General features: G+C 41.2%; 1 protein-coding gene across 1 annotated transcript; it reads right to left on the bottom strand.

Annotated features, from left to right (window-relative positions):
* HTRA3 (HtrA serine peptidase 3) lies at positions 1-27,716 on the bottom strand. Its single transcript, XM_054202678.1, has 9 exons — positions 26,889-27,716; positions 17,056-17,155; positions 15,120-15,342; positions 14,238-14,432; positions 11,744-11,776; positions 10,964-11,078; positions 3,833-3,881; positions 1,957-2,052; positions 1-969 (listed from the first exon to the last, which is right to left on the bottom strand). Exons 1-9 carry the CDS (start codon positions 27,310-27,312, stop codon positions 804-806), a joined length of 1,401 nt encoding a protein of 466 aa, XP_054058653.1. The 5' UTR covers positions 27,313-27,716; the 3' UTR covers positions 1-803.
* Between the last annotated feature and the right edge of the window lie 158 nt (positions 27,717-27,874).

The raw sequence follows: 27,874 nt of genomic DNA, 5'->3' as shown, positions 1-27,874 counted from the left end.
TTTAATCTCCTTACAGTAGAAACATACACAGTACAAGCCAAAAGTAGTGTAACAATTTTACAGCAAAGCTTACCAGTAAAATGCAAAACTAATTTGTATCAAATTCTTAAAAAACTGTGCATTTTCTCAAACTTAACTTTGTTCAGCACATTGTTTTGATTTATATATAATAAGGCATTAATTCTATAAGAATCATTTACTATATTCCAAAATCGCATGACCTAGGTGTAACACTCTATAGCCTGATACCATTTTTGTTCCTTTCGATATTTACAGATTTAATCTACCTGCATTGACATGTAGCATACAAGCACTAAGAACAAATACAAGCTTTGCCAATACTAGTTTCACATTGAAAAAGTTACATTAAAAAAAAAAAAAAGCTCAATTGTGCATTGCAATAGCTTGGTTCTGCTGCAGCCATGACTGAAGTTTAAGAAGAATTTCTCCTTTCAGCATGCTTCTCCCTTCCAGTAGTATTTTGGTCTTTCAAAACGCAGAACTGAATCTGCTCTGAACCTGCAGGAACTGGAAGTGGACCCCATTTTTAACAGCTATCCAAAATTTGTTTTCCTCCTCCCCCTCCCCACAACACAGTTCTTAAATTTCTTTGAAAGTTAAATCTTCTACAAACGGCATAATTGAATTCATTCTAGCTACTATGTACAGAAATGGCTCAGGCAATTAAGTTAGTCCACCTTGTCATTAGTCAACAGGAAGTATAATTACTGTAGCTGTAAAGGAGGTATCTAGTGTTCCAGAATAAGTGAGTTTAATTATGGTGAGAGCTTCCTCAATTCTATTTACATGACAATTTCAGGCTCAATGTTAAATAGCAAGTCATCATTTCCTCTTCGAACTTCAAGTAGTAGAGGTGATTCATTCATCACAGCCTCTTGCAGGTCACTGGAAGTCATCAAAGGACGCCCATTGACTTTAACTATAATATCTCCGTCTTGGATTCCTCCTCTGCAAAGACAAAAATTAAAAAAGCAGTTAAGTATGCATTCTATGCAGAGAAAAAGTACAAAGACTATTCACCTCCTCTTTGGCTGATGTGATAAATTTTTACTTGTTTTAGTTTCCATTGAAGAGAAATTCCACCCTTCTGACTGCGAAAGAAAAAAAAAAAATTAAAAAAAAAAATAAATCGCTAAATGCAAAATCAGGCTTGCATCGTTTCAGTGGGGATTTTCTTCTGAAACAGCAAAAGCACACGAACAGTAAAAGTAGCCTAACCTTCTCTTTTTCTTTCACAAAACTACAGCAAAGGAGAAACAGAAAAGACTTTTAGCTGACTCATTCCACTCCAGAACATGCTTTTAGCTCTCCAGTATGTATTTCAAGCATTGGAAATTAAAACACTCTCAAAATTTCAAGACAACAAAAGTGTAACAACTGACCTCCAGGTAAATTCTTTCTCTCTTGCTGTTCAAATGTAATTCAGAATAGCTGCTTTTATTGCCTTTGTATTTTCATAATAATTCCTAAAGTAATTTTTGGAAGTGTCTTATTTATTTTCCAACTGTTCTGTAAAATAGCCTCTTCCCCTAAGAAAAAGCATGGTCTCAGAAAATAGCTCTGACAGTGTCTTATGTGAATGCTACCCTGTTTCCTGCTTAAACTCAATCCAAGTTTCTATTTATTAATATTCAACATACTTTTCAGAAAAAAAATTTGGTTCATTGTATTTGGGGTGTTCTTTAAATTTGCATGGTTAGTGTCTCATAACGTCATTTAAAAAGTTCTGATATTGAAATATTTCACTTTTGTAGAGGTGAGTAGAACCTTGGCACAAATTTTTAACTTTTTTTAAATGTAAAAGCACAATTTTTAATTGTTTAAATACAAATCAAGACTGGTAGGAGGAAGTACTTGAATATAAATAGAAATATTACCGACTAGTATCTATTTGGAGATTTATTTACGGTGAAGAACACGATGCGCTCTACATACCTATGAGAGGGTGAGTTTGGAACAACTTCATGTACATAAATTCCACTTCTGACATCAGGAAAATCTGCATTATTGTGTTTCAATTCTTCCACCAAGCTAAAAGAACAAAAAAATTATGTAGCATTTGATTCCACTACAAATGCAGTAGCATTCAAAAGTCATTATTTATTTATTCTCAAATTTTTATGACCAAAAAATAAATGACAAAATAAATGACATCTTGTGATGAGAATGGAGGGAATTTGAATTTAGATTAAAACAAGTAACACAGATTTTAACACAGTCAAAAACTACTTATCTGTGCAAAGCGTGCTATATTTAATGGTCTGGTACATCTGCAAGAACCTGACTTTTGCTATTTGTAGCAGAGAGGGGACTGCAGAAGGGCACAGGGACAGCAGCACTCTCTGTCCTAGGTGCTCTACAGGGACAAAAGTCATTCCGGCCTGAACGAATTAATGCTGGTGATGGCGCAGAAATTTGCTAACTGTTTTCCTTCTTTCATTTTGCAAGTCATTCTTAGTTCGTCTTTACCTAGAATAACATAGCTTTTGATAACTTCAATCATCAGATAGATCAAAACTGTGAAGGTTTTCCAAGGAAACTCCAGCTTCCTCAAGTTTTCTTGAGGAATTGTTTGTGCATCCCTTTCTAAAAGAAGACGGGAAGCAGCTGCAAAATGAAACTCTAAAAACATCCCCTCATTTCTGAGGAGGTGACATTATTTCAGGTCTGTGTACAGTGTGGCAGTGTGGGGTTAGAGAGTGGGTTAAAACCCACCTCTACAAAGAAAGTTTTAAACTAATGATGGATTACTCTGCTGTCCACCATGAAAACCTGGGGTCCCTCAGATGGAAAACAAGCCAAAATGGCTGCACACAGCTTCACTTCATTTGATTTTGTACTGAGGAAGCTAACAATTAAATAAGTAAAGCGAACACACCAAGGGAAGTAGTCTTTTCCTGAAAACAGGCCTGGAGACATCTTACACTGCTTCACTGGATGCCACATCTCACATCATGTTCACTTCATAATTACGCAGAGAAACATTCTGAGTTTCTCTCCATTGGTGGTGGCCCAGTGATGTTAATGCCATTATGCTGATTCGTTCCAGCTGAGGATCTGACCCTTTGGGGAGGATTGCAAGAGCGTAACTCAATAAACAAAGATGGCTTTACTACAACCCCAGCTGGAAATTCTCTTGTTTAATTTTGTAGTCTACTGTCACATTGGAAACGTGCCTACCGCTGGGAAAGAACACCAGTGCAAGAGCCCTCATTTGTTATCCCAGAATATATCTGGATGACAGCAAGACACAAAGCAACGTGAGAGAGAAAAGCCAGTAAAGAATTAGAGGAGGGTGCCCATATTCTGGCTTTGTTAACGTGGAGGCGTGAAGCTTTAATTCTTAACTTTAGCAACTACTTTCTTTCCAGTTAATGGGTAGGCACCAAATCTCACATCATATGGTCTCCACTGGCACTAACAAAACTACTGCCAAGCCCTCAGGCAGCTAATCTGGCAGTCATGGTCACCTGAAAGCAGCAGCTTGTTTAAACGTCACCTAAAACCTGGTAATTCCAGACATCCTTATCAAGAACGAAAATCCGTGTTCAGGCACTTTTTAATTTCCCCTCAGCTACCAACAGGGCATCCACCGTTATCAGTATTTAGAGAATGACTGACAGTGATTTTCCAGGTCTCAGAACATATATTTCACCAATATCATTAAAATGTTTCTAGACTTCATAGAAGCTAATGCACGCTTCTGGATTATCTGTAGATTTGTAATGAAAGATGAATGATGAAGTTTTGAACCGCTATTGACCACATCTTGTACGCATGATCATATAGATTATCTTTCTAAGATACTTACGCAGGTGTTATTGTCAGCATTCTGATGCCAATGAAACGTTTCTTCCCATCTGAAAATAACACAGACGATATTTAAGAAATTTAGGCAAACACTGACAAAAATAACTACTTTGATGAACCCAAATACCTGCCAATGAAAACAGGATGCATCAGCTTTTAACAAAACTAAACAGAAATCATACACATCTACGCTGAGGTCATTTTTTATTTTGGTTAGCCTTGGTGTACAGAATGACAATCCCTCACCTTGCAAGAGACGGTAAGAGAGAAGTTCATTTACACTCTGTGAGGGTTTTCCTTCAGGAAATGCAGGAAATTTTCTGTGATCTAGTATCCCATGACATCAGTAAATGGAAAATTTCATAACAAACTACCATTTCAGCTGAAACCAGTCAAGACTATTTGATCATATGGTGTTCTCACTAAAATGTAGAAATGGGATTTAAATAAATCAAAATGTCCACCTTTCAGAAAAAGGATAATCAAAAAACTCACATCGACCCTAATGCAAATGGGTTGTTATTTCTACCCCAAAGAATGAAAGGGGAGTTCTAAAAAAAAAACCCATAAGCCTCAGCCAAAACGATCAGAGGGCTGGAGCACCTGTGCCATGAGGACAGGCTGAGAGAGTTGGGCTTGTTCAGCCTGGAGAAGAGAAGGCTCCGGGGAGACCTTACAGCAGCCTTCCAGTATCTAAAAGAGGGCTTATAAGAAAAAATGGGAACAAACTTTTCAGTAGGGCCTGTTGCGATAGAACAAGGGGTAATGGTTTTAAACTGAAAGTGGGCAGATTTAGACTGTTCATTGCAGGGGGAACTGGACTACATGATCTTTAAAGGTCCCTTTCAAGCCAAACTATTCTGAATCTATGATTAGTCAGGACTCTACAGAATTTTAAATGGTGAAAATTCACTCCTTTAGGAACAGCATCACATTTCTGTACTTGGCTTTTAGTAGTCATGATATTACACAGCTGTCTTATGAAAAAAATGCAGTTTGATGACTTCCTGAAGTGACTGCTTCAATAGTTAGTTATATCCGGTATGAAACAATATTTCCCCTTACTTGTTCCAGCATAACTACTTCACAATTTCTTTGAGCTTCTCCATGTTCTCATGTGAGGAAACAGCTTGAAAAGGAGATGTACACAGTGTCCTCTAACTCCTATTCCTCACAAGAAAAACAGTCCCAAGTAAAGGAATCAGTCCTGAATCATATGCATGTCCAATATTCCCATTAGTGTCAGTGAAAGTGTTGAGTACTAAGCATTGGATTTACTACGCTCTGAACAATCTTACATCTGTAACTGTCATCCCTGCTTTTCCCTGAAATGTTCTGTCTCTCCTCTATTTTGAAGCAAAACTAATGAGATCAAAATCAGTAAGAGTGTCATGAAGAAGTTCAATTACTCAAAATTGACATCTCAAAAGCTTCGGGCATGGCCACGAACTAGTGCACTTACAGTGGTTCTCTAGTCTATATGGCATAAATGCAAGTTTTCACTTTTTGAAAATATCCAAACATGATAATTCTGCCACCTGAAAACAATCCGCTGTCCTTGCAATCTAGAAAGTTAAATGATCAAGTTGTCTTCATGAGACACATAGATGACAAGACTCTCTGGTGACAGTTTACTGTTTGCTTTAAACAGTTTGCTGCTGGTCATCACCTGTGTGATGCAGAAATACGCAGAAGCACAAAGCATACTCTGAGGGCTGAGTTAAGAACATTTACATGAAAGATAAATGAAAATGAAAGAAGGAACAAAAGAAACTGACCTGGAAGAAACAAAACAGTAAGGTGGACATTGGGCAAGAATGAAAAAAACACAGCAGAAATACCACTGACCTAAAAGGGAATTATTTCCACAGTGGCTAATGATACATGTAAAAATAAGGCTTTGGGGAAAAAAATAAATCTGGTAACTACAAACCTATTCACAACTAAACATCTCATTCTACCTTCCTCTTCAAGCAGGCTGGGATATTATTTCACTCCTGTTGATGCGCTAAAATTCAAAATAGCCTTCAGCCCTTTCTTCACAATAAGTTTGCCACACTGCAAATAGTGGTTCACACTATAACAGTAGCAGGCTATTGTATAAAGTAAAACTAATAGCTAAGAGCTATGGATTATTTTAGCAGCACAGTCCAGATTCCTCCCCTTCCCATCCTACAGCCATGTTTTATGTCAGAATACAGGTAAAAAAACTTCAGGCCTTTAATTGTGCAAAATTCCATTCCACTCAATTTAACCCAAGTCAAACACCAAACAAAAAAAGTTTTCATTAACAATGATTAGAGGGAATATAATTGTCCAGTTTATTAGAAGCATCAGCAGAGACAGAACAGACACAGACCACCAGCTGTAGCATTTTATCATACCCAAAGGACAGGCGTTTTGACGTCAGGGTTAAGTCACATTGGCAGAACAGTATGTGGCACCTGGAACTACCACTGTCATTTTACATCTGCTCTGTGAATAAAAAGTCTCAAAACCTGTCATTCTGGCAGTTTGTGGAATCATGAGGCAGAAGAAAAAAAAAAATAATTAAGAGAAGCGGAATATAATGAGATTGTAAATCTAAGAAGCACATCACCAAGGTGAAGTCCCGGCAGCAGTTAAAAGAATGTTAATATGTTAGAACAATAAGGTTGAATAAATGTGAAAGCACTGCAGCTTAAAGCTGGAGCAGAGCACAGCAGAGACATTCAAATTGCATTTTGTTTTTTTGAACGCCAGGCCAGATCAAACACTGGTTCCAGTGGTACAAAGTCAAGCAATCCAGCCTCAACCACTAGTTTAAACTTAAATCTGTTTTGAGTTAATAGAAAGCCACAAGCAGGTGACCCCAAGTATCTAGAAGCAGTTCATTATTTACAGAGATTTCTGTTCCACAGTAAAGAAAGAAAATGCACTAGGTAATATAGAATGTTTAGACGATAATAATAATCAGTGCTAATACTTCATTCAAATGCCATCCTCTCATTTTTTCCTCTCTCTCCACTCGTGTACTTCAGTAGATCATCTATTTGCAGTTACATACAATGGATCGGACTTCAAAAATATATGCCTTCTATGTAAAACTGGTAGTTGTCAACTGAGATTTAAAAGACTACGGTCAAACTTATTAAACAATATTCTGAGTATCTCCTATATGCCAGAGAGTAAATCTTGAAAGAGCAGTTTCCTAAGGGAATTTTATCATCTTCAGGCAATATGATAACTTAGAGCAAAATGGTAATACCCTTAAACTTATTTCTATGACCTAATTGTACCATAAGGGTGGATCCCACTGAAACTACTGACACATAATTGGAGCAAAAGAAAAACATGATAAAAACATCCCAAAAATTCTGCTTACATAAATTACTTATGTCAAGAAATAACGCCTATACAACAAAAGTGAAAACTATTACTGAAGGCCTAAAAAATGCAGACTATGTCTCAAATATGGTGAAAATATCTCTCAGAAATTCTCTTTCTTTGTGCATCAAGAGCTTTAAATGCCTGTTCTACCTCCAGCAAAAGTACAAGAGGTACTTAAGGCAAGCAAAAGCAAAAAGAATTTTTAAAATTAAAAAAAAAATTAAAATTGCCTGTGCCTAGGATATGCCAAGCAGTCACAGTCACACTGATGCTAAGAGTAAGTGTGAATCCTTTTCCTTTGATTAGGGGATAATGTGAACAATGAAAAGAGTCACACAGTACATTCCAATCACAAGATAAACTTGAATCTTTCGTTATTTTTTTTTTCTTCGGTTTCTGTAGGGAAAGTTATCTCTAGGCTCTCTAGCTGCTCTCAAGTGGGTTCATCATTCTCTGAAGGCAAAGGTGTCTGAAGGAGCAAGGTGGCTGATTTCAGTGGTGGCATCTCCAGCCGTCACTGACTTTCCAGCCCCAGTTACCAGGAACGCCTTGGCACGTGGTGGGCTTTCAGCACAAGGCTTGCGTTCATGTCTCTAGAGCCATGCATAGGGTGAGCCATCGCTCCTCTCTGTTTTGAGATAAGCAGTTTGGTTCTGAAGGGTAACATCACCAGTGATACAGACCCTAGTAACCTAGATGAATAAATAGTCTGTTTTTTCTAACTTGGCCGAAACAAGACTATGTCAGCTACTTTGAAATGTGCTTTTCAGCACATAATTCATAATTAACTTTTTTGATCACCCCCACCCGCCCCGCCCCCCCCCCGCAATCAATCAACAATTGAAAACAATCTCATCTGGGGAATTCCGCCAAACACAGATGAGAGGACTTATCAGAATTGTGGTGGTCTCAAATATATGAGCAGATGCCTGGAGAGGTAGCCTGGGAAGAATACAGAGAAATTGTCTGAGCAGCCAGGAATCAGGTTAGGAAAGCTAAAGCCCAGACAGAATTAAATCTGGCTAGGGACATCAACAAGAAAAGCTTCTATAGGTATGTTGGTGATAAAAGGAAGACACGGGAAAACATAAGCATTCTCTGCAAGGAAATGGGAGACCTGGCCACCTGAGATATGGAGAAGGCTGAGGTACTCAATGACATTTTTGCCTCAGTCTTCACTGGAAAGTGCTCTAGCCACACTGCCCAAGTTGCAGAAGGCAAAGGCAGGAAGCAGGAGAAGGAGGAACTGCCCGCTGTAGGAGAAGACCAAGTTCAAGACCATCTAAGGAACCTAAAGGTGCACAAGTCCATGGGACCTGATAAGATTCATCTGCAGGTCCTGAGGAACCTGGCAGATGAGTTGCCAAGCCATTGTCCATTATATTTGAGAAGTCATGGAAGTCTGGTGAAGTTCCCACTGACTGGAAAAGGGGAAACATAACCCCCATTTTTAAAAAGGGAAAAAAAGGAAGACCCAGGGAACTACAGGCCAGTCAGTCCCACCTCTATGCCTGGCAAGATCATGGAGCAGATCCTCCTGGAAACTACACTAAGACACATGGAAAATAAGGAGGTGATTGGTGACAGCCAACATGACTTCGCTAAGGGCAAATCATGCCTGACAAATTTGGTGGCCTTTTACAATGGCATTACTTTGTTGATTCATAAGGGAAGAGCAACCGGACTCATGAAAAGCATTTGACACTATCCCGCATGACACCCTGGTCTCTAAATTGGAGAGACACGGATTCAACAGATGGACCACTCGGTGGATAAGGAATTGACTGGATGGACACACTCAAAGAGTTGTGGTCAACGGCTCGATGTCCAAGTAGCGATCAGTGACGAATGGCATTCCTCAGGGGTCAGTACCGCAACCAGTGCTGTTTAACATCTTTGTTGGTGACATGGACAGTGGGACTGAGTGCACCCTCAACACTCAAGTTTGCTGATGATGCCAAGCTGTGTGGTGCGATCAACACGCTGAAGGGAGGGACGCCATCCAGAGGAACCCTGACAGGCTTGAGAGGCGGGCCTGTGTAAGCCTCATGAAGTTCAACAAGGCCAAGGGCAAGGTCCTGCACATGGCTTGGGACAATCCCAAACAGAAATACAGGCTGGGTGGAGAATGGATTGACAGCAGCCCTGAGGAGGAGGATTTGGGGGTATTGGTGGAGGAGAAGCTCAACATGAGCCAGCAATGCATACCTGCAGCCCAGAAAGCCAATTGCATCCTGGGCTGCATCAAAAGAAGCATGGCCAGCAGGTCGAGGGAGATGATTCTACCCCTCTGCTCCACTCTGGTGAGACCCCGCCTGGAGTACTGCATACAGCTCTGGGGCCCTCAACATAAGAAGGACATGGACCTGCTGCAGCAATTCCAGAGTAAGGCCATGAAGATCATCAGAGAGTTGGAGCACCTCTCCTATGAAGACAGGCTGAAAGAGTTGGGCTTGTTCAGCCTGGAGAAGAGAAGACTCCGGGGAGACTTTACAGCAGCCTTCCAGTACCTAAAGGGGATCTAGAGGAAAGATGGGGAGGGACTCTTGGTCAGAGCGTAGTGGTAGGGTGAGGGGTAATGGTTTTAAACCAAATGGTTTAAAAGAAGGTAGATTTAGATTAAATATTAGGAAGAAATTCTTTACTGTGAGGGTGGTGAGACACTGGAATGGGTTGCGCAGAGAAGTTGTGGATGCCCCATCCCTGGAGGTGCTCAAGGCCAGGTTGGATGGGGCTTTGAGCAACCTGGTCTACTGAGTGGTGTCCCTGCCTGTGGCAGGGGGCTTGGTACTAAATGATCTTTAAGGTCCCTTCCAACTCTAACCATTCTATGAATAATTTTAAGGGAATCCTGAGAGGACAACAGTGTAGGGAAACAACCCTGGCATCAGCAACTGGATGAAATCCAGAGAAGCAAAGATTGATATCATAAAGATCCAAGAGAAGCAGCAGCCAACGGTCCTGATACAAGATGAGTAGGGTGTGGACAGATAAATTGGCAAGCAAAAGAGAAAGGAAGGTTTGGCCTGAATGAAGCATTACTAGATCAGCTTTGGCTGTGCAGCACGTAGTATGACACCTCGTACAGTGTGACAGATACGAGGCAGGCACATAAAAAAAAGTCCAGAATATTGTAGTTGTCAGTTGCTGGTATATTTAGATTTTTATGGTCTTTGGTGCAGAGTCCTTTCTGTTTTTCTGCCTCTGCCCCACTTCCCCATGTATTTTTTCAGGAATTAGCACACAGCTCTTCTTCCACCGGGGTCTTAAAGTCTATCACATTATCCAATTATATAGGACTGACATAGATGATCATGGCAAAATAAAGACCACCCACTTATAGTGCACACACTACACTCCATCTGTGGACAAGTGTTTTAAAACATTCTTACCTTATTCTCCACAGTACACCTTAATCATATTTTTGCTTGGACAATATGTGAAATAGAAGGATAAGACTCCTTGAACAAGTCCCCATCATTTCTCAAGATCATTTGAGACTGTAATGACTTATCCGTGTCCTCACTATCCTCAAAGGCCCTTTTTCCCGGATTTATACAGATACTGTCTACTCTTCAGGGGTTTGAGTAATAAAACATCTCTCCCACTTCTGTGAAGTTGTTTTCTATTTCCAGGTCTATGGTATTCTATGCTGTAACATAATGCTGCTCCTTTAATAGGATCCCAGACTCGTGCCTTTTGGCACTTCACCAACAGATCAGGATACTAAATGGAAGATGTCACTGTTTTTTGCAGACCTTACCTTTACTTTGTTTGTCATGTGACTCTGTGAGAAACTGAGTGATACGGTCTGAAGGAATAGCAAACGAAATTCCAGCTGTGACCTTCAAGGTGTTAATCCCAATGACTTCACCATCCTGTTGAGAGACAGCACACAATCAATTTGCTCCTCAGTGACAGCATTCAGGTCACTGCCTAGCATTTCATATTAAATGCTGGTGTAAGAAATGTTAGTGTTGTAATCACTCAAGAAATAAACATTACTTGTAAGGGAGGATCTGGGCTCTGATTCACAATCTCTTTCGCATTTAACTGATGGCCAGAGAGATTACAGTACAGTTTGTTCATCCAAGGTCCATCTCACCACTCGGCAAGAGATTCCCTCTGCTGAGCAGGCAGTGGAGTCACTACCACCACTACAGCCACAATTCACTGACCTGCAAAATCAGTGTTGGTTTAAAGAAATCTATGTTAAAATTAGTTATGCGGATTAACCAGGTCCTATCTTTGCTGTGCATCCCAAGTTTTCATAGTGTGAACAAGCATAACCGCTCCTACCAGATCTCATTTTCCTCACTGCTGTGTAAAGTTTCCTCTGCTCTATGGGGAAATGTTTTTCAATGGTGTATGAATTGAGACCTAATTTGCATAGTTTGCATTAGCTCCATGTATCTGCCTACCACTAGCTTGAATGACTGGAAGGTGGTATGACCTATGAATCTTTAAAAAAAAAAAAAAAATTCTCCCACTTATTTCAAACTAGCTCTTGAAACAAAACAAAAACCAAGTCACCTGGACTTACCAGATTAACTAGAGGTCCTCCAGAGTTGCCGTACTGTAAAAATGATATAAGGGAACAATAAATTGGTGCTTCACTGTAGGAAATGCATTTTTCATTTTAAACAGTACTTTGTTTGTAAGTAAATGAAAGAGAGCAGGTCATTTCTTAGGCAGCACTGAAAGACACAGTATTGATCGCAGAAGATTACAGGTAGATCTTACCCTACCTGTTCACACCTCTGACGATTAGATTTTTTTTCTTTTCAGAAACAAGCCTTAAGTTAGGAGCAGCAACTTACCACTCCAAATAGTTAGACCCTAAGTTTAAGAAGAATCATTAAATGGTTAAAACGAGTATTTCAATTCTTCTAAAGACTGTCAGAACAAGGTAAGGATTGATTTAGTAACCACAAACATACAACCGTCCCCAGGGAGGGCATATAGCAGCTCTGAGCAGTCTGAAATTGTCTAATACCTAATGGCCTTCAAAGGAAACATCCAACAGGACTACAGGAAATGGGAGCTGGAGACATTCCTTGTCCATCTTCATGTTGGCTCAACAAGTTTGTTTTTGAGTGAGGCCAGAGTTTTCAGGTCTACCGAACAGCCAAGAGCAGCAACTTACCACTCAAAATAAACAAAAGCTAAGTGATGCGTGACAGCAACATGAGCCATATAAACTGTTTATACTTAGATAGCACTGGGCAAACCTTATAGATTCTCAGAAGAATAAAACAGACATTAAAGTTTTTAAAACAGCTTCAAAGTTTGAGTTTAAACAAAGAGATCAGTTTCTTACATTGTATCAGTCATCAGAGGCTACAAACTTGATTTTTCTGTCTGAGTGACACAAAGGAACCAAGATAATGATTCTTCATCCTTCCTCAGCATATCATCTTTCATTCACTTGTCCTCTGCTTAAAGGATGTGATAATGAAAGAATTTCAGCACATACAGTATAGCTCCATTTAGGAACGTATGGCCCTGTTTTCTACTGCCCCATGTTCCTGCTGTCCTAGCATTTCTCAGAAGGCAGCTGCATGCACATTCCTGCAGGAAAGTCTTGGCTGAGCCACAGGAATGCTCTGAACAGACCAGCTCTCAAACTCCTCCCATTCTCAGGAGAAAACCAGTGCATTAGCTAAGCACAAAGCATCCCTATGCCAGGGACTATCTTCATATTTTTTGGTCTCAGATGGCAAAGCAATTCAAATATACTGTCATTTTCCTTACCTCCTCTACTATCACTATTCCTAGCATTATCTGACACACTCTGCTACCCTTGTCTAAACTTGCTCATTGGCTTTTGAGGGCAGTGAATGCCTAAGTATATACTAGGAGGCAGTCTGATCTTGAGGAATGTGTACAGGCGTGAAGTCAAGAATCCCATGTTCCAATTCTGTCTCTGCCACCACTTCAGTGTGTGCTCCCAAAGAAACCATTTTGCATAAGTTTTCCTATTCTCCTTTTACAACTGAAGAAAGTAATGCCAATTAAATGTCTTAAGGAGTTCAGCTCCTGGATCATACAGAAGCTTTTTGAAAAAAAGTTCACTTCTACATCATTTCTTAGCACAAAAAGTAATTACCCTCTTTTTTTCCCCCCATACAATTTCTCTTGAAAAATCTGTGATAAGTATTTGTGAAGCACTTTACATGTGTAAAATGCTAAGTGTAATGACTTGTTATGTCAAATGTGATACCAAGGTCCAGCAAATAAATCCTGTAAATATTTTCCTTTCAATGTGTAACAGATTCAAGCCATAAATTTTCTACCTCAGATATGCATTAAGTGCTCTTTTTCGAATCACTACAAGTCATATACACACCCAAGTACCTTACATAAACTCTTTGGACTCCGCCAAGCTGCTCTGAAGGGATATTATTTTCATGTATTTCTATACAACATGCAGTGCTAGGACTCTTAACTCCAAACTGTATCTCAAACTTTATGTTATTTTACATCTAGATTCTTACTTGGGAGTATGTGATGTGCAAAGGGAAAACAAGAACAACAACAACAACAAAAAAACCAACCCCCTCAAGTTCTTACCTGGGTGTCCTGTCATTAAATTGAAGCAGATACTACCAACTTGACTACTCCATCTGGTTTTAATGCATGGAGATGAAAGAAACCTTGGCTCTATTCTACAGCTTCCTTGGCCAGATTAGTTGAACAAGCAGAGAGAGAAATGGTTGATTTACTGCTGGTCTATACAACCATGTGTTACTGCACAAGATCTACAGAATGAGAAGGTCTGTCATATGTAACATCTTCATAGACAACCTCAGAGAGGGCAGTTTTATTTAACATACCTTTCACAACACTAATGCCTGAACACAACTTACAGACACTGCATAGTCTTTTATAAAAAGAAGAGCCTATCACTGGTTTTAAACAAAGCTGCTTTTATTTAGTGGATTCACCTTTCAGAGCACACACTTCCCTGATTAATAGGTGGGGATTTCAAGGTCCCAGGACCGTGAAGCTCAGCTCCTCACATACCTAGTACTTACATTAATAATAGCATCCGTCTGAATGTAATCCATATCTGAGTCCCGCAGGCCAAGTTCTTTGCCATCTCGCTGAGCAGTGCTGACAATACCTGTTGTCACAGTGTTCTGTAAGGCAAACGGACTTCCAATCGCCACCACAAATTCTCCTGGCCTCAGATCAGCAGAGTGTCCCAGTAACAATACTGGTAGTTTTTTCTTAGATAAACAGAGAAAGAAAGAAAGAATGAACCATTAGTTTATACCTGAAAATAACCTGATTGGAATGATCAAAAACTAGGAAGAAGTTAGGAACATACTTTCCATTACATTAATGAAAGAGACACTCGCTATCGTACACCCAAAACTTAAGCCAGGTAAAATTAGTATACTGCAGGGTGTTACTGCTTTAATATGTCTTCAGAAACAAACTGCTAGCAACAGTACCGTTCAATTTCATCCAGAAAGAAAAAGGTCAGCAAGATTCATAAACAATTTCCTAGTTTTCCAGCAGATTATTACCTCCCTCTCCTAGAAAGAGCATACCAACCACGTATTGACCAGCCTGCCACTCTCCCTGCACTATGTACCATCTTGCAATCCGTGTATTGGCACAAAGCCTGAAGGATTAGCCAAAATAGGCTGGGTCTTCAGGTAAAGATAATTGACTGAGCTGCTTTTTTTTTTTTCTTCTTCTTTTTCAGCAGTTCCTAGCACAGTAGACAAAGTAATTTAATTCTAAGACATGAAAAATTTTCAGGTCTACAGAAACAGTTTGTTCGGTACATTGCTTTCCCCAGATGTATTTCCAAGGAAGGCCTAAACATATATTCCAGCCAATCACTCTGTGACTAAATTAAACTGAAACAGGGTTCCCAAATTAATTCACCTGTTTATGCCACTCACCTTAGGGTGAATCTTTATTGTTGCAATGTCAGATTTCTTGTCAATGTCTCTGATGGTTGCTTCGTAAGTATCTCCATTCTGTAGCTGCACTTTCAACTGTTGTCTCCCTGATATAGCATTGGTGCTTGACACCACATGGGCATTGGTCACAATTAAACCAGAATCAGACATAATAAAGCCAGAGCCACTGGAAAGTGGGACATTTCGACCAAAGAGAGGATGCCTGTACAAAAAAAGCAAGTAATCATAACTCATAAGGGAAGCACAACTTAGAGAAGATTACGTTAGAAATCATTTACCACCTTTCACCCTGAGAAATAGCAAAGAATTTGATGACCAATGTTACAACACTTACAAAAATTAAATTAAAAAAAACTGACAAAGAAAGGATCCTTTTTTGAAAATGGTGACTGCTTTTAGTCAGACAGGGAGACAGGAACCAAGGTTTTCAGACAACTCGCAGCATCCTTTTCCTTTGGCTTCCAATTCTATCTTTATAGCCTTCCTTGCAAAGAGGCTAAGTGACAACAAGGGAAGGAGAAGTCCCACCAGTTGCTGCTTCTACACAGGAAGAAAAGTGACAGGAAATAGCAGGGCTGACAAATGGACTAATCCTCTAACAGGGAAAACGGAAGAAGGAGGAACCTTGCAGCTGAACAGAGCAGTAAAGGAAGAGGTGGCATCTCAGGGAATCATGAAGCCCAAGTGTAGACTGGCAGGAAAAAGCATGCCTGGAAACTGAAAGGACTGGTAATGTGAAAGAAAAGAAATTAAAATCACTAACAATGAGTAAAACCTGGTGGGAAACAACATTTGCTGCAATATAGACAGTTAAAAGACTAGCAACTGTTTAAAATATGACTTTTCTCTATGAACAATTGCTGTAATGACCTTAGATTTGTTAGGGGAACAGAAAGTGCCCAGGCAGTAGAGGATGAGAAAAGGTCCACAAATTCTTCTTTCTTCCAAGATGTGGCCCTTATTAGGAAATTGTTTGAAAATTCTGGACTATTGAGCCGTAAAGAATTGGAGCCAATCCCAGGCAGAAGGCAGTATCACAATTAGCACCCAGCAGGCTGCAGGGCAAACATTTACTTATAGGGAAAGAACAGTCTATCTTAATTACATATGCAAAGATCTTAAACATCTTCAACTGTAATAATCTCTCAAAAGACCAACGAAAATGTGCATAAAGCTATGTGTCAGAAAACCTAATCATCTCAATTTTGCATATTAAAAAATCCTATTCTTCAATAAATTCTTAAGCCTATGCAAAATTAGAGTCCTCCAAGCAGAAAAGTATTCAGGTGATAGAGTACATATAGTATTTTCAGTAATTTGTTTTGACAGCAGGTTGGTTTGAGCACTCAATGTTAAACTTGCCGCCTCAACTTCAGCTTCAGTACACTGAATATTGGTATGTTTTGGTCAGCAAATTTAGTACATTTTTTTCATATCAGAAATCATTTCTGTGTTTAGATAGGTTACATCTGGTCAACATGCTACCTCTTAATGTTCTCCTTGCCAAAATAAAGTCACCTCTCATTGAAAGTGGAATAAGCAACAAGGAGTTATGTTTTTCCAGCTTACCTTCTGGATTTGCTTTTTTTTTTTTTAAACTGAGATAATAAACATAATCCAGCAAGCAACACATTTTAGTGAAAGCTGAAGAGACCTCCAAAGATGAGACAGCCTTATTTTATGGCAGACAATATGTATCATAAAGTACCTTAAAGACTGTATGCCCAATAAAAGAGATCTACTAAACAGGAACAAAACACACAAATGGGTGGTTCTCTGGATAAATGAACCTGCTGTAATGTTTCAGAGTATTTTGTGAACTTCAAGAATTCAAAATGAAAATTACTACACTGGACAAATCTTTATAGACCATTGTTAAACAATGCAATTAAAACACAAAAATTGAAAATGTTACCTGAGGAACAGTTCAATGTGCACAACTGCAGGTGCAATCTTTTCCACCACATCTGCTATGAAGTTGAATTTGTATCTTGGGCTGCTGGACTGTAGGTGACCTATACTAGCAGAAAGAATTGGATATGTTAATAAGACAACATTTTTTTACCAAGTAGGCAAGACAAATACACTTTGAATTGGTCTGTTTTTCCTACTGGGATAGCTTCCAAACAGGTATTGGAAAAGAAATCAAAGTCATTAAGATTGTTGAAAACTTATAAAGCATTTTGCTTGATCCTGAGAAAATTAAACCTCAGTATCACTTGGCTATAAGTTTTTTGACTTTCTTGGAAGCCTACAAGCCTTGTCTGGAGTATTTTCTCAGGACAACTACTGATTATTATCCAAAACACATAGGGTCACAGGATAAGTCATGTTGGAAGGGACCTCAGGAGGTTTCTACAGGAGATTCAACCATCCGCTCAAAGCTGGGTCAGCTACAAAGGCAGACCAGGTTGCTCAAAGGCTCTGTCCAGTAGGGACCTGCAAACCTCCACGGACGGAGACTCCAGAAACTCTCTGCGCAACCTGTCCCACTGCTTCACTGCCCTTCACGAGGTGAAAGTTTTTCTTATATCTAGTCTGAACCTCTCTTGTTGAGACTCATGTTTCAACTCATGCCCATTGTTTCTCATCCTCCCACTATGCACCACTGTAAAGAGCCTGGCTCCATCCTCCTGATAACTTCCTCATGAGTACAGGAAGGCTGCTGTTAGGTCCTCCTGAAGTTCTCTCTTCTCCAAGCTGAACAAGCCCAGTTCCATTAGCTGCTTCTCACAGGAGACATGTCCAACCCCTCCAGCTGTCCTCACAACCCTCTCCTGAACTCCACTCCAGTTTGTCAATCCCTCTCTTGTCTTGAGGGGTGCAAAACTGGATACAGTATTCTAGATGTGGCCTAACAAGTGCTAAGTAATACAGCTGCAGCACTTGGGAACTGCATTTAGAACTCAAGTTAGGATTTCTTGAAGCAGATACATTAGAAACCTGCTGTAAATTATTACCTTTGCACCTAAGGCCAACAGCCATCCTGGCTTGTATTAGAAATAGCGTGGCCAGCAGGACCAGGGAAGTGATTGTACTGCTGTACTCACCACTGGTGAGGTCACACCTCGAATACTGTGTTCAATTTTGGGCCCCTCACAACAAGACAGACATTGAGGTGCTGGAGCGTGTCCAGAGAAGAGCAAGGAAGCTGGTGAGTGGTCTGGAGCACGAGTCTTATGAGAAGTGGCTGAGGGAACTGGGGTTATTTAGTCTGGGGAAAAGGAGGCTGAGTGGAGACCTTATCGCTCTCTACAACTACCTGAAGGGAGGTTGTAGCGAGCTAGGGGTCCGACTCGTCTCCCAAGTAACAGGCAATGGGAGAAGAGGAAACAGCCTCAAGTTGCACTGAGGAAGTTTAGATGGGACATAAGAAAAAAACTTCTTCACTGAAAGGGTTATCAAGCATTGAACAGGCTGCCGAGGGAAGTGGTTCCCTGGAGGTATTTGAAAGACATGTAGATGTAGTGCTGAGGGATATGGTTTAGTGGTAACTTGGCAGTACTAGGTTAACTGTTGGACTTGATGATCTTAAAGGTCTCTTCCAATCTAAACGATTCTATGATTCTAAGTTTTGCAAAATCACATTTAAGCTGTCACAAGGCAGCTGGGCATAGCAATAGAATACTAAATACTAAGAGTTCTGGTAAAAGCCAGTGCAGTACTACATTAAACAGCACTATACAAGCATTTATGAATACTGAATATAATTCTGTGGAATGAAGATCTTTGAAGGGAAGGGAAAAAAGCCCACGGCATCCTGGCTTCTAATGTCACAACATCACAAAGAAAGAATACTGCTTGTGCTAGAACGTCATAGTTATCTGGAATCCCTAACACATGGGGACATATCAATCACACATATGTTAAACATATGCTAGGGGACATATCGCCACACTCATACAGCAATCTTTAATGTTCACAGCCTGATGCTTTAAAATTGACTATGGGATCTAGGGAAGTGGGTAAACGAGTTGTAATCAGATACAGCAATAACAATTTTGGGTTTTTTCAAATCTGGTGCAACAGCACACTGTTTATCCCAGGAGATAATATTCTTTTTCTGCCATTTAGTCAGAAGGCAGAGGGTCTAAGTTCTAATTTCTAAACAATATCAACTCTCCAGAAATGATGCTTTGCAACGTCACGATTTGCTCTAAGTTCAACTCACGCTGAATAATGATTTACTCTACAGTAGCTCTTGTGTACCAAGTCAACACCTGGTTTTAAGGCTTCTAGAACTGCCCATTTCTAGATCACATAACACCATGAGTCCAGATACAGATTCTGTCTTTTGAAAGTATATACTTTTCTTTCATCAGCTGTCCAAGTCTTTAAAACTAAAGTAGGTAGGAGACAACACACAAAAAGCAAGATACAGAGAAAAGAAAGGAGAGAGAAGTTTAATAGAGTTCTCATGCATTTTGGTACTCTGTGTAGTTCTTAATTCAAAGATCATTTTCACCAGCCTCATCTACAGGTGTTTTACTGACCATTAAACCTTAAAACTTGTAAATTACTTGGGATAAAGATTACAGCACAATGGAGTCTAACCTTTTTTACAAAAAAAGATGCCTCACTGATCTATTCTATTATTTGAAAAAAATCATAAGATAGTGGGTGACAGAGAAATAGTTGTTATAGTTCCTATAGTCTCAGAAAGTTTTCACAATAAAGTGTTAAAGGACCAACAAAGTCAGAAAGTGAGAGGCCTCACATTACCACGGTATCCAAAGGACCTGAAGCAAAGGCAGGAACTTATGGAATGGACCCAACACTGCTAACAAGGAAGAAAATATTGAAGAAACCAGATCAAGGCAATTAGGCATTTCTCCATAGAAGTCTGTGAGTTCTTTTTCCTGTTACTGGACATGGGATTTACTTATGAGGGGAAAGAAACCGTGCTTACATTTAGAAAGCTAAATTTATATGATATGGTATAAACAGAAGGAACAACTTGGCAGGACTTGATTCAGTCTATTATTTTTACGTACATTCTCACGCACTCTGAAAAAATCCCTCTAACCAATTGAACATGCCTGTTTCAGTACTCAGTTTAAAAGTCACCGCAAACAGGAATCACAGAGGACAGTCAAATGTAAGCACAATATACTGTTATTTATTTTGCTTACTGGGTCACTGAAGATTTATCTTACCTTCAGTTCACAAGCAGCTTGCTTGCTTATGCAGTGTAGCCTTTCAAGTCTACTAACGTAACTTCGAATGCTTGCATACAGAGCAGTGTTCACTGACGGGACATAACATTATCAACACATTTATCTTAATAGAAATGACTACCCATCTATGCAAGATAGTTGGCTAGACCCTCAGCTGATGAATTAGCATAGAACTGGGGGGAAAAAGCATGGTGAATGCAGGCTTTCAGTTGGTGTAAATCTGCACAGCTCTATGTGAGTCAGGGCAACTAAATTTGCATCTGCTGAGTGCTGAACTGTTCTGCCCATGACGAATTGTCACAGCATTGCACACGGCCAAAAGTAGAGGAGGACGCCTGCCAAAGAAGTCAGTTTTGCACTGCTCCTGACCAGCCACCAGGGAAACATCAAGGGTGGCAGCAGCTTTCCAGGTAAGATTTGGGGTAGACAGAGAGAAAAAGGCTGAAAGAGGTAGTGGATGAACGTAAACACTGAAAGAGTGGAAAAAAACAAAATGCAGCAATACAGAGAGGAGGCTGTAAAACTGAAGCAAAGCTTGTCTTCTTTCCACACCATAGTGAAAGCATTTCTTAGTCTGAGCAGAAGTCCAGAACCTGTCTGTTGGGAGTCAGGACGCAATACTCAAACCTGAAGGTGAATCCAAATCTGCACTATATATTAAAGGGAAATTTGAAACAAAGGAGGATGAAGAGTAACAGACATGCAAACTTTGTAAGAATGGTGTCACCGAAGACCTACTGGCCTGATTAAAGATGAGCTGCTCTTACTAGTGTCTGGTGTGGACTAAGTACTGATGAAAACTGACTTACAAAGTTGAGATGCCTTCACAGAAACTGATCTCTCTTGAATCATTTTCTGCAAGCCGGGAGTGATAAGTACCTTTAACACATTATATGACATGCCAGGAACTCAAACTGTGGACTTGGAAGATGTAACTGCCAACTAACATTTACTCTCACAAATACAGCTCTATTTAAGGGAACTGAAGTGTTGGCTATTATTAATAACATTTAGTGTATAATTATTAAACTGTTGGTTTTATCAGAAGTTCTCAATATACTTTGAAAGGAAGGAATTGCAGCCTGAGAAACTGAAGAAAGAGGCAACATCCAACATTGCATGTTGTATAAGGTCACCCCGAAAACAAATGTTATAACTGTAGCAGCAGAATCAGGCCCTTATGTTAGGCCTTCAATCTATCCTTTAATTTGCATTAGTTGGTAGACACTCGCTGCTGCTAGTGTTCTTTCTAAAACATAAAATTAAACACATCTTTTTCTTTCTCCCCCCTGGCCAGATACTCTTGCTGTCTAGCAGAGTTTCACGCAGCTCTCAGACCTCTGCTGGACTGTGAACGTAAAAGCTCTGAGTTTACAGCAGCTTTGTGTGTTTTGACCTATTGACCTACTGAGATTTGCCACATATTTTTTCAAAGGTCTCTCAATAACAGCCATTATTTTCCATGTTATTACTGCATGTTCAAAAGCATCTCACACTAACCAAAGCTAATTCATCTTGGCAAAAAGCCATAATTTAATCCCATTAACTATCTGTTACATAACCAAGATATCAAAGGTGCTGCAACCACGTTGTACTTGAAGTAAAACGAGATTTATACTGTATGAGTCTTTAGCTGTCTACACAGTTCTTAATCAAAAGAACTAGATTTTCCCAATCTGCTCCATAGTCACAAATCAGCCAGACTTTCAGCAGATCAGAACCCCCATCCTATCGTTTCAATTAAGTGATTAGATCTACAGAGGCTCTACAGCTCCTCTCCCAGAACATTCAAAATCCAGATTTGGATGTAAGTGCATAAAATGGAGTTAAAGACGTTCAGCCTGTTTTGTAAAATTTGATCTTATGTTTCCAGGTCTATGGGCTCCAACTAAAGCTAAAGCTAAGTGCCTGTCAGATAGGAGTATCTTTATTATCAGGTTAAGACTTTTCTTGGGTAGTAGTGTTATCTACGGGCTATGAGTTAATTTCATAGAGTTTTATTTACTTTTTTTCAGAGACTACAGACCCACTACAATCTCATTAACACTGCTGTAAATCAACAAATTTGAAGAGTTAAACTAGTATGAAGAGAACTGAAAAAAGTTTCAGCAGAAATAAATCAGCATAATCCCACTGAAGACAATAAAGCCAGACCCATTTACATTTGCAAAAGACTGAATGTTTCTGAATATCTGCCAACTTACTCCCTGTAGAATTAAATCAAATCAGATTCCATGCTTTCTTAAAGACACTATGTTGTATTAAAATCCACAATTTTATATTCATTAAGAATTTGTGAGCCTGGGAAACTCATTCTTTTAAGGCTGTTCCCTCATCTCCCTTTCAAAACCAGCTTCAGAAAAGATCTGTGTGTTCAGCAAAATTATTATGTCTAAGGGAGGACTGTAACCTGGCAGATCTGATCACTAGGGATAAACACTGTCCCTACTGTGCTTTCATGGAAATAAATGAAAGACAAATAAAAGATTATAACGTCTCTGCTTAAAAAACAGAAACATCTGCTGGAAACATGGGTTCATGGGCAGCTTTTCTGATGAATTCAGCATTAAGATCAAGTTGCATAGCTGTGCACTGACCATAAAGCCTTCGTGAGTTTAATGCCACATTATGGTTCAGGCAACTTGTTTATACAATGGATGTCTACCATGCACAGATGAAAACAATTTGGTGAACCAACACCAAAGTGGCTTTCTTGTGCAGTGCAGCAATCACAATGGCCAGACGGAGACTGACTGCCACAAGCTTTCCAGCACAGACACCTCACTGCCTCACTGACTTCAGATGCTTGTTATTCCCTCTTCCCAAGAGACTCTCATGAGGAGACGCAATGAGAACCTCTCTTTCCTGTTAGCTATCCTGCACAAAGCAGTGAAGTACTATATTCTGAATATTTACCAAACACTGTACAATATTCATCCTCACCTGCAGGAACTCAAAACAAACTCAGACATAAGGAAAACAATCAGAAGAAGAATGTGACTAGAGTTTGTGTTTCCAGCTGATACTTTGCAGTACGTTTCCCTAAATACAGCTGGAGGCAGCTGTAAGGTTTTGATGACAATAATACCAGGAGGAGACTTCAGTATCTCTTAATGGGCCAATTTCTCAGAATGCCAAGTAATGATATGCTTAGTTGTTCTTCTGTATCTTCAAGGTTATGTACCGGCACACTCCAAACACCCCATGTAGTACTGTGTGCAATGATTCTGCTCATGCATTAACTGTATTTCAAATGTTTCTTTCAGGGAACTGAATTTTTCAGCTCATATCTTGCAAAGATCTGACTGATATGGGTAAGGCTTTACATCATGATCGCTTTTTGAGAGTGACTTCAGTTAAACAAGGCAGAGGACATTCTCAGGCACAACTCCGCAAAGGATGAGTGTCAAAGCCAAAGTACTTGTTTTCTGAAACTTCTTTGCTCGTAAGTTTTCTAATCAGTTTTACATTTTCCCTTGTTGCACTGACAAAATAACACCCTGATTTTTTTTAAAAAATAACTTTTGTCTTCCACGTCCTCGGTGCGAAAATACAAATCTTTTGACATCTGAACTGTCTTCACAGAAGCCATTAGTAAAATATCATCGCAGAGAATTAACTGTGCTAAGAATGTTGCACTGAGAGATCATAAATAGCCCTTTGTGTGAAAGTCTGACATAAATTGGCCATAGATTGCAGGTGACCTTGTGAATCCTCTGAGTGAGGAGTCTGACACTTTAATTGGTTGATATGTGGCATTGTTAAAATTTAGAATTGCTGCAGTGGGAAACAGGGCTCTGTAAGAATTGGTCTTTGATTACAGAAACTGTCTTCCATAAAGGTTTATGCCATTACTTATATGCTGGCCTGTACTAGCTTGTCTTTCTCACAGTAGGTGACAGAAGGCAGGAAAAAGCTAGCTGCTTCAGAAAATTCCCATATATTATGCTATCTACTGTTGAAGAGGCAAAAAAATAAAATACTTGCAGCACTTAGTTTAAATTTGATGAAGAGTTCTGCAGACTGTTCCTATTTGTACCTCAGAGAAGTCCATGGGTCTGCTCAGATGCATAAGGCTAACTGTATGAGTAACTTTTCAAGGCATAGGCATATTGAAGAACATCAATGATAGAGTTCCTGTATCTCCATGCAGCACACACCCCTTTTAGAACATTGCATCTAAAACTTGCAATTTGGCTTGGTGTTCTTCAAGCTAATCCAGGCCTTCAACAAGGAAAAAAGTATTTTAAATTCTGTCAATTTTGGAATTACCACTTGGTCATCCTGGGTACCTCTTTCCTCCCTTCCTTTCTGCATCCTTAAATACTCCTTTTTCATGCATCCTTGTCCACCAGACTTCTGTCACTAGGAAATCAGAGTAAATTTTCTCAGCCTATCTTGGTTTATCACAGCCAGAATCTAACTTAGCATCAACATAAATAACTGGAAATGGACTGGAGTAGACATTTCAAAAGCTGCTCTTCGGGGTCACTGCATGTCCAGAAAATGGCCTAAGTCACGCTATGTAAGGCTACCGTTATTTGAGATTGTTTTAATATATGTATGGTTAAATAAAACTGCACTTACTTCAAAACTAGCTTAGCCCTTCAAACTGAGTCACCTGAGGCCAGATTTCTTTCAAGAACACGGAAAAGAGAGAAACTCGACAGTAATTTTAAACTGTCGACTTTCTTCTAAACCTCTCATTACAGCCATTGCATGTTATTGTTTAAAAAAAAAAATACAAAAAATACCATAATTGAGTTCTATTCCTGGCTCAACCACCAACTCAGTCTGACCTTGGGCAAGACACTTGGTTTCTTTGAGCTTCAGTTTGTGCAGCTGTAGAATTGAATAAAAAAATTAAAACTTAACAGAGAACCAGATGCTTCATCTAAGCTGAGGCTTTCTGGGACAAAAAATAAAGCCAAAATAAAGTGAACACTAAAATCACTAAAATAGTTGTTTGGAAAAAAAAAGTTACCTCTACCTCACAGCTCCAAATTCCTAAGCCTATTAACAGTAGATTCAGGAGGATTCCTTAAAGAAAATGTCATATATACCAAACCCTAAGCACTCAGTAAGCCCTTAGATGCAGGCTAACTCTCATTTTAGTTAAACATTCTGATTATTTCACATGGATCAGTTCCAACCAAGTATTTGGAGTACTAAAACTAATGGATGCTGATGTGAAAATGAACACGCAAACTGCAATTTGTAACTACAAAATACTGGAGAGACCGATCATTGCGGCTCCAGGCTGGCGTGTGGAGCAATTGCTGGCTCTGATACTCCTAAAGGAACTCCATGGACATCATTTGTCCTATATGAAAGGTCCCCTATTCACAGAAAGGCTACAACAGGTAGCCCTTTTCCCTCTGACCCCTTCCAATAATTTTGGCAAGTTTGCTATCTATGAATGAAGAGGATGGTTTGTCGTTCACCTGACATAATGGAAACACTAACGCATGATTTAAAACTCCATTACACACATGGCTTTTCTTTCCAGGAACACTATGAGAAAGGTAGCAGAAGCAAACCCTTAAATTAACTTATCAGTAAGTATGTGAAAAGATACTAGCAGCATTACCACTTCCATAAAGTGACCCATTTTAATACTAAAAAAAAGTTACCAACTTAAGTGATTACTAAACTTTAAGTTAAACCTCCAAGCCTGAAGTTGCCATAGCATATCACAATATCAAAGGAAAGGCCTTAGCACATTACTGCAAAGATAAGACCTTTTGATACCCTGAGTGTCAGTATTTTAAAATGTAAAGGAGGTTTGCAAGCATTTTTTTCCCACTTTAGACTCTACAAGACTACAAAACTTCTTGTGAAAAGAAAACAAAACAGGCAAAAGGCTATGTTTTAGATGTTTTATATACTACTTGGTGCATTTTCTGCCCTGCTGGAGCTACATGGCTTTAAGAGGCATTTTCTGCCTAGAGATGCCTGTCAAGTGAATCCAATCAACCCCACACACACCACCAGGGAGGCCCCAGAGCACAAGCGTTCCCTGGACCCTGCTCTGCTTGTGCAGGCCATGGTGTGATGGATGTGCAGCGCAATCTGCACGAGCGATGCCACCCAAACACCTCAGCAGCGAGTGCCAACGTTACCACACGCAGGCGGCAATGGCAGGACAAGAGCAAGCTTGTACCGCTGCCCGGCCAGCACACTCTGCCGCGAGAAGGGGTGATAGCCGAGGACATGGCCACTGCCCTGCCCCGACAGCCTAACGCCTTCCACCCAGCTTGCTTCCATGCCGACAAGCACACTCACCTCCTGCTGAGGCATCTGCAGCCACACTACCGAGGGGAAACCTTCCCAAGCCTCAGCCAAGGCCTCTGGTCCGCACTGAGAATCAACGAGGGGAATTTCTGCCTTCCCCACGCCACAGCAGCCGGGCAAGGTGCCTTCACCTTGTAGCCGCTTACACCCCCTGGAACCCCCCAGCCTTCCCAGGCCATTGAACATCACGGTTTTTCTCAGCCTGGCAACCAGCGCGCCCCTGCGCCGCCCACCCGCCGCCCTCGGCCCCATGGGGCAGGCCCCGCCATGCTCCTACCCGATTCACAGGCTCCCTTCTGGACCTGGGCGACGGCGGGCAGCCCGTGCTGCAGGGCCTTGCGGCTCACCGCCTTCAGCTGGCAGATGTTGTCGTAGGTCCGGCCGTCGCTGCCGCACACCTGGGCGCTGAGCTTGCACTGGCAGACCCCCTTGGCGAAGCGCTTGCCCATGGGGTAGCGGCAGTCGAGGCTGTCCCCGCAGGGCGGGTCCTCCTTGCGGCCGCAGGAGTCCCCCTCGCCCGCAGCGCAGATGAGGCAGCAGTTGCAGCGGTCGGGGACGTAGCCGCTGGGGCAGCTGGGGCTGGGGCACTTGGAGACATCGCAGCGGGTCGGGCACTTGGCTCGGGCAGCCGAGAGCTCGGCGGCGCCCGGGCTGCAGCCGAGGGAGAGCAGGAGCAAGGGACACAGCAGCGACACCCGCATCCTCGGCGGGCTGCGGGCGGGGGGAGCGGCGGAGAAGGGGTGCGAGCCCGCCCGGCCCGAGCGAGGGGTGGAGGCGGGGAAGGTGCGACCGCCGCGCGGCGAGGGAAGGGAGAAGTTGGGCTTTGTGCACACACGGGCGGGAAAGCGTCTTCTGCCCCGAGCAGAGCTTCTGCAGGCGGAGCGGGAAGGCGCAGCAGACGGAAGGCAGGAGGCTGGAGTATAAAGCCGCGGAGTCGAGGCCGGCTCAGTCCGTCCCCGCTCAGCTGCTGGCAGGGCTGAGGCGCCGAGCCATGGCCGAGCTGCCGCGCAAGGTGAGCGCCGTCCCCAGGCGGCGTCGGGAAGCAGTGAGGACAGCGCTGCGCCGAGCGGCAGGGTTATATGCGGGACGTGTCGGCAGCCGCCTCCTGCGGTTCCGCGGCGGCAGCGACAACCAGGCCCCACCCCGGGCGGGGAGGGACGGCTCCCCGCGGGCGGGCCGCCGGGCCGGGGAGGGCCTGGCTGAGGGGAGCCCTCAGGAGGGCCGGGCCGGTTCCCCACGGGCGGGCAGAAGGAGGAGGGCGCG

The sequence above is a fragment of the Rissa tridactyla genome, chromosome 5 (assembly GCF_028500815.1).
Source record: "Rissa tridactyla isolate bRisTri1 chromosome 5, bRisTri1.patW.cur.20221130, whole genome shotgun sequence".
NCBI classification, from domain to species: domain Eukaryota; kingdom Metazoa; phylum Chordata; class Aves; order Charadriiformes; family Laridae; genus Rissa; species Rissa tridactyla.
This window is presented reverse-complemented; position numbering and strand designations above follow the sequence as displayed.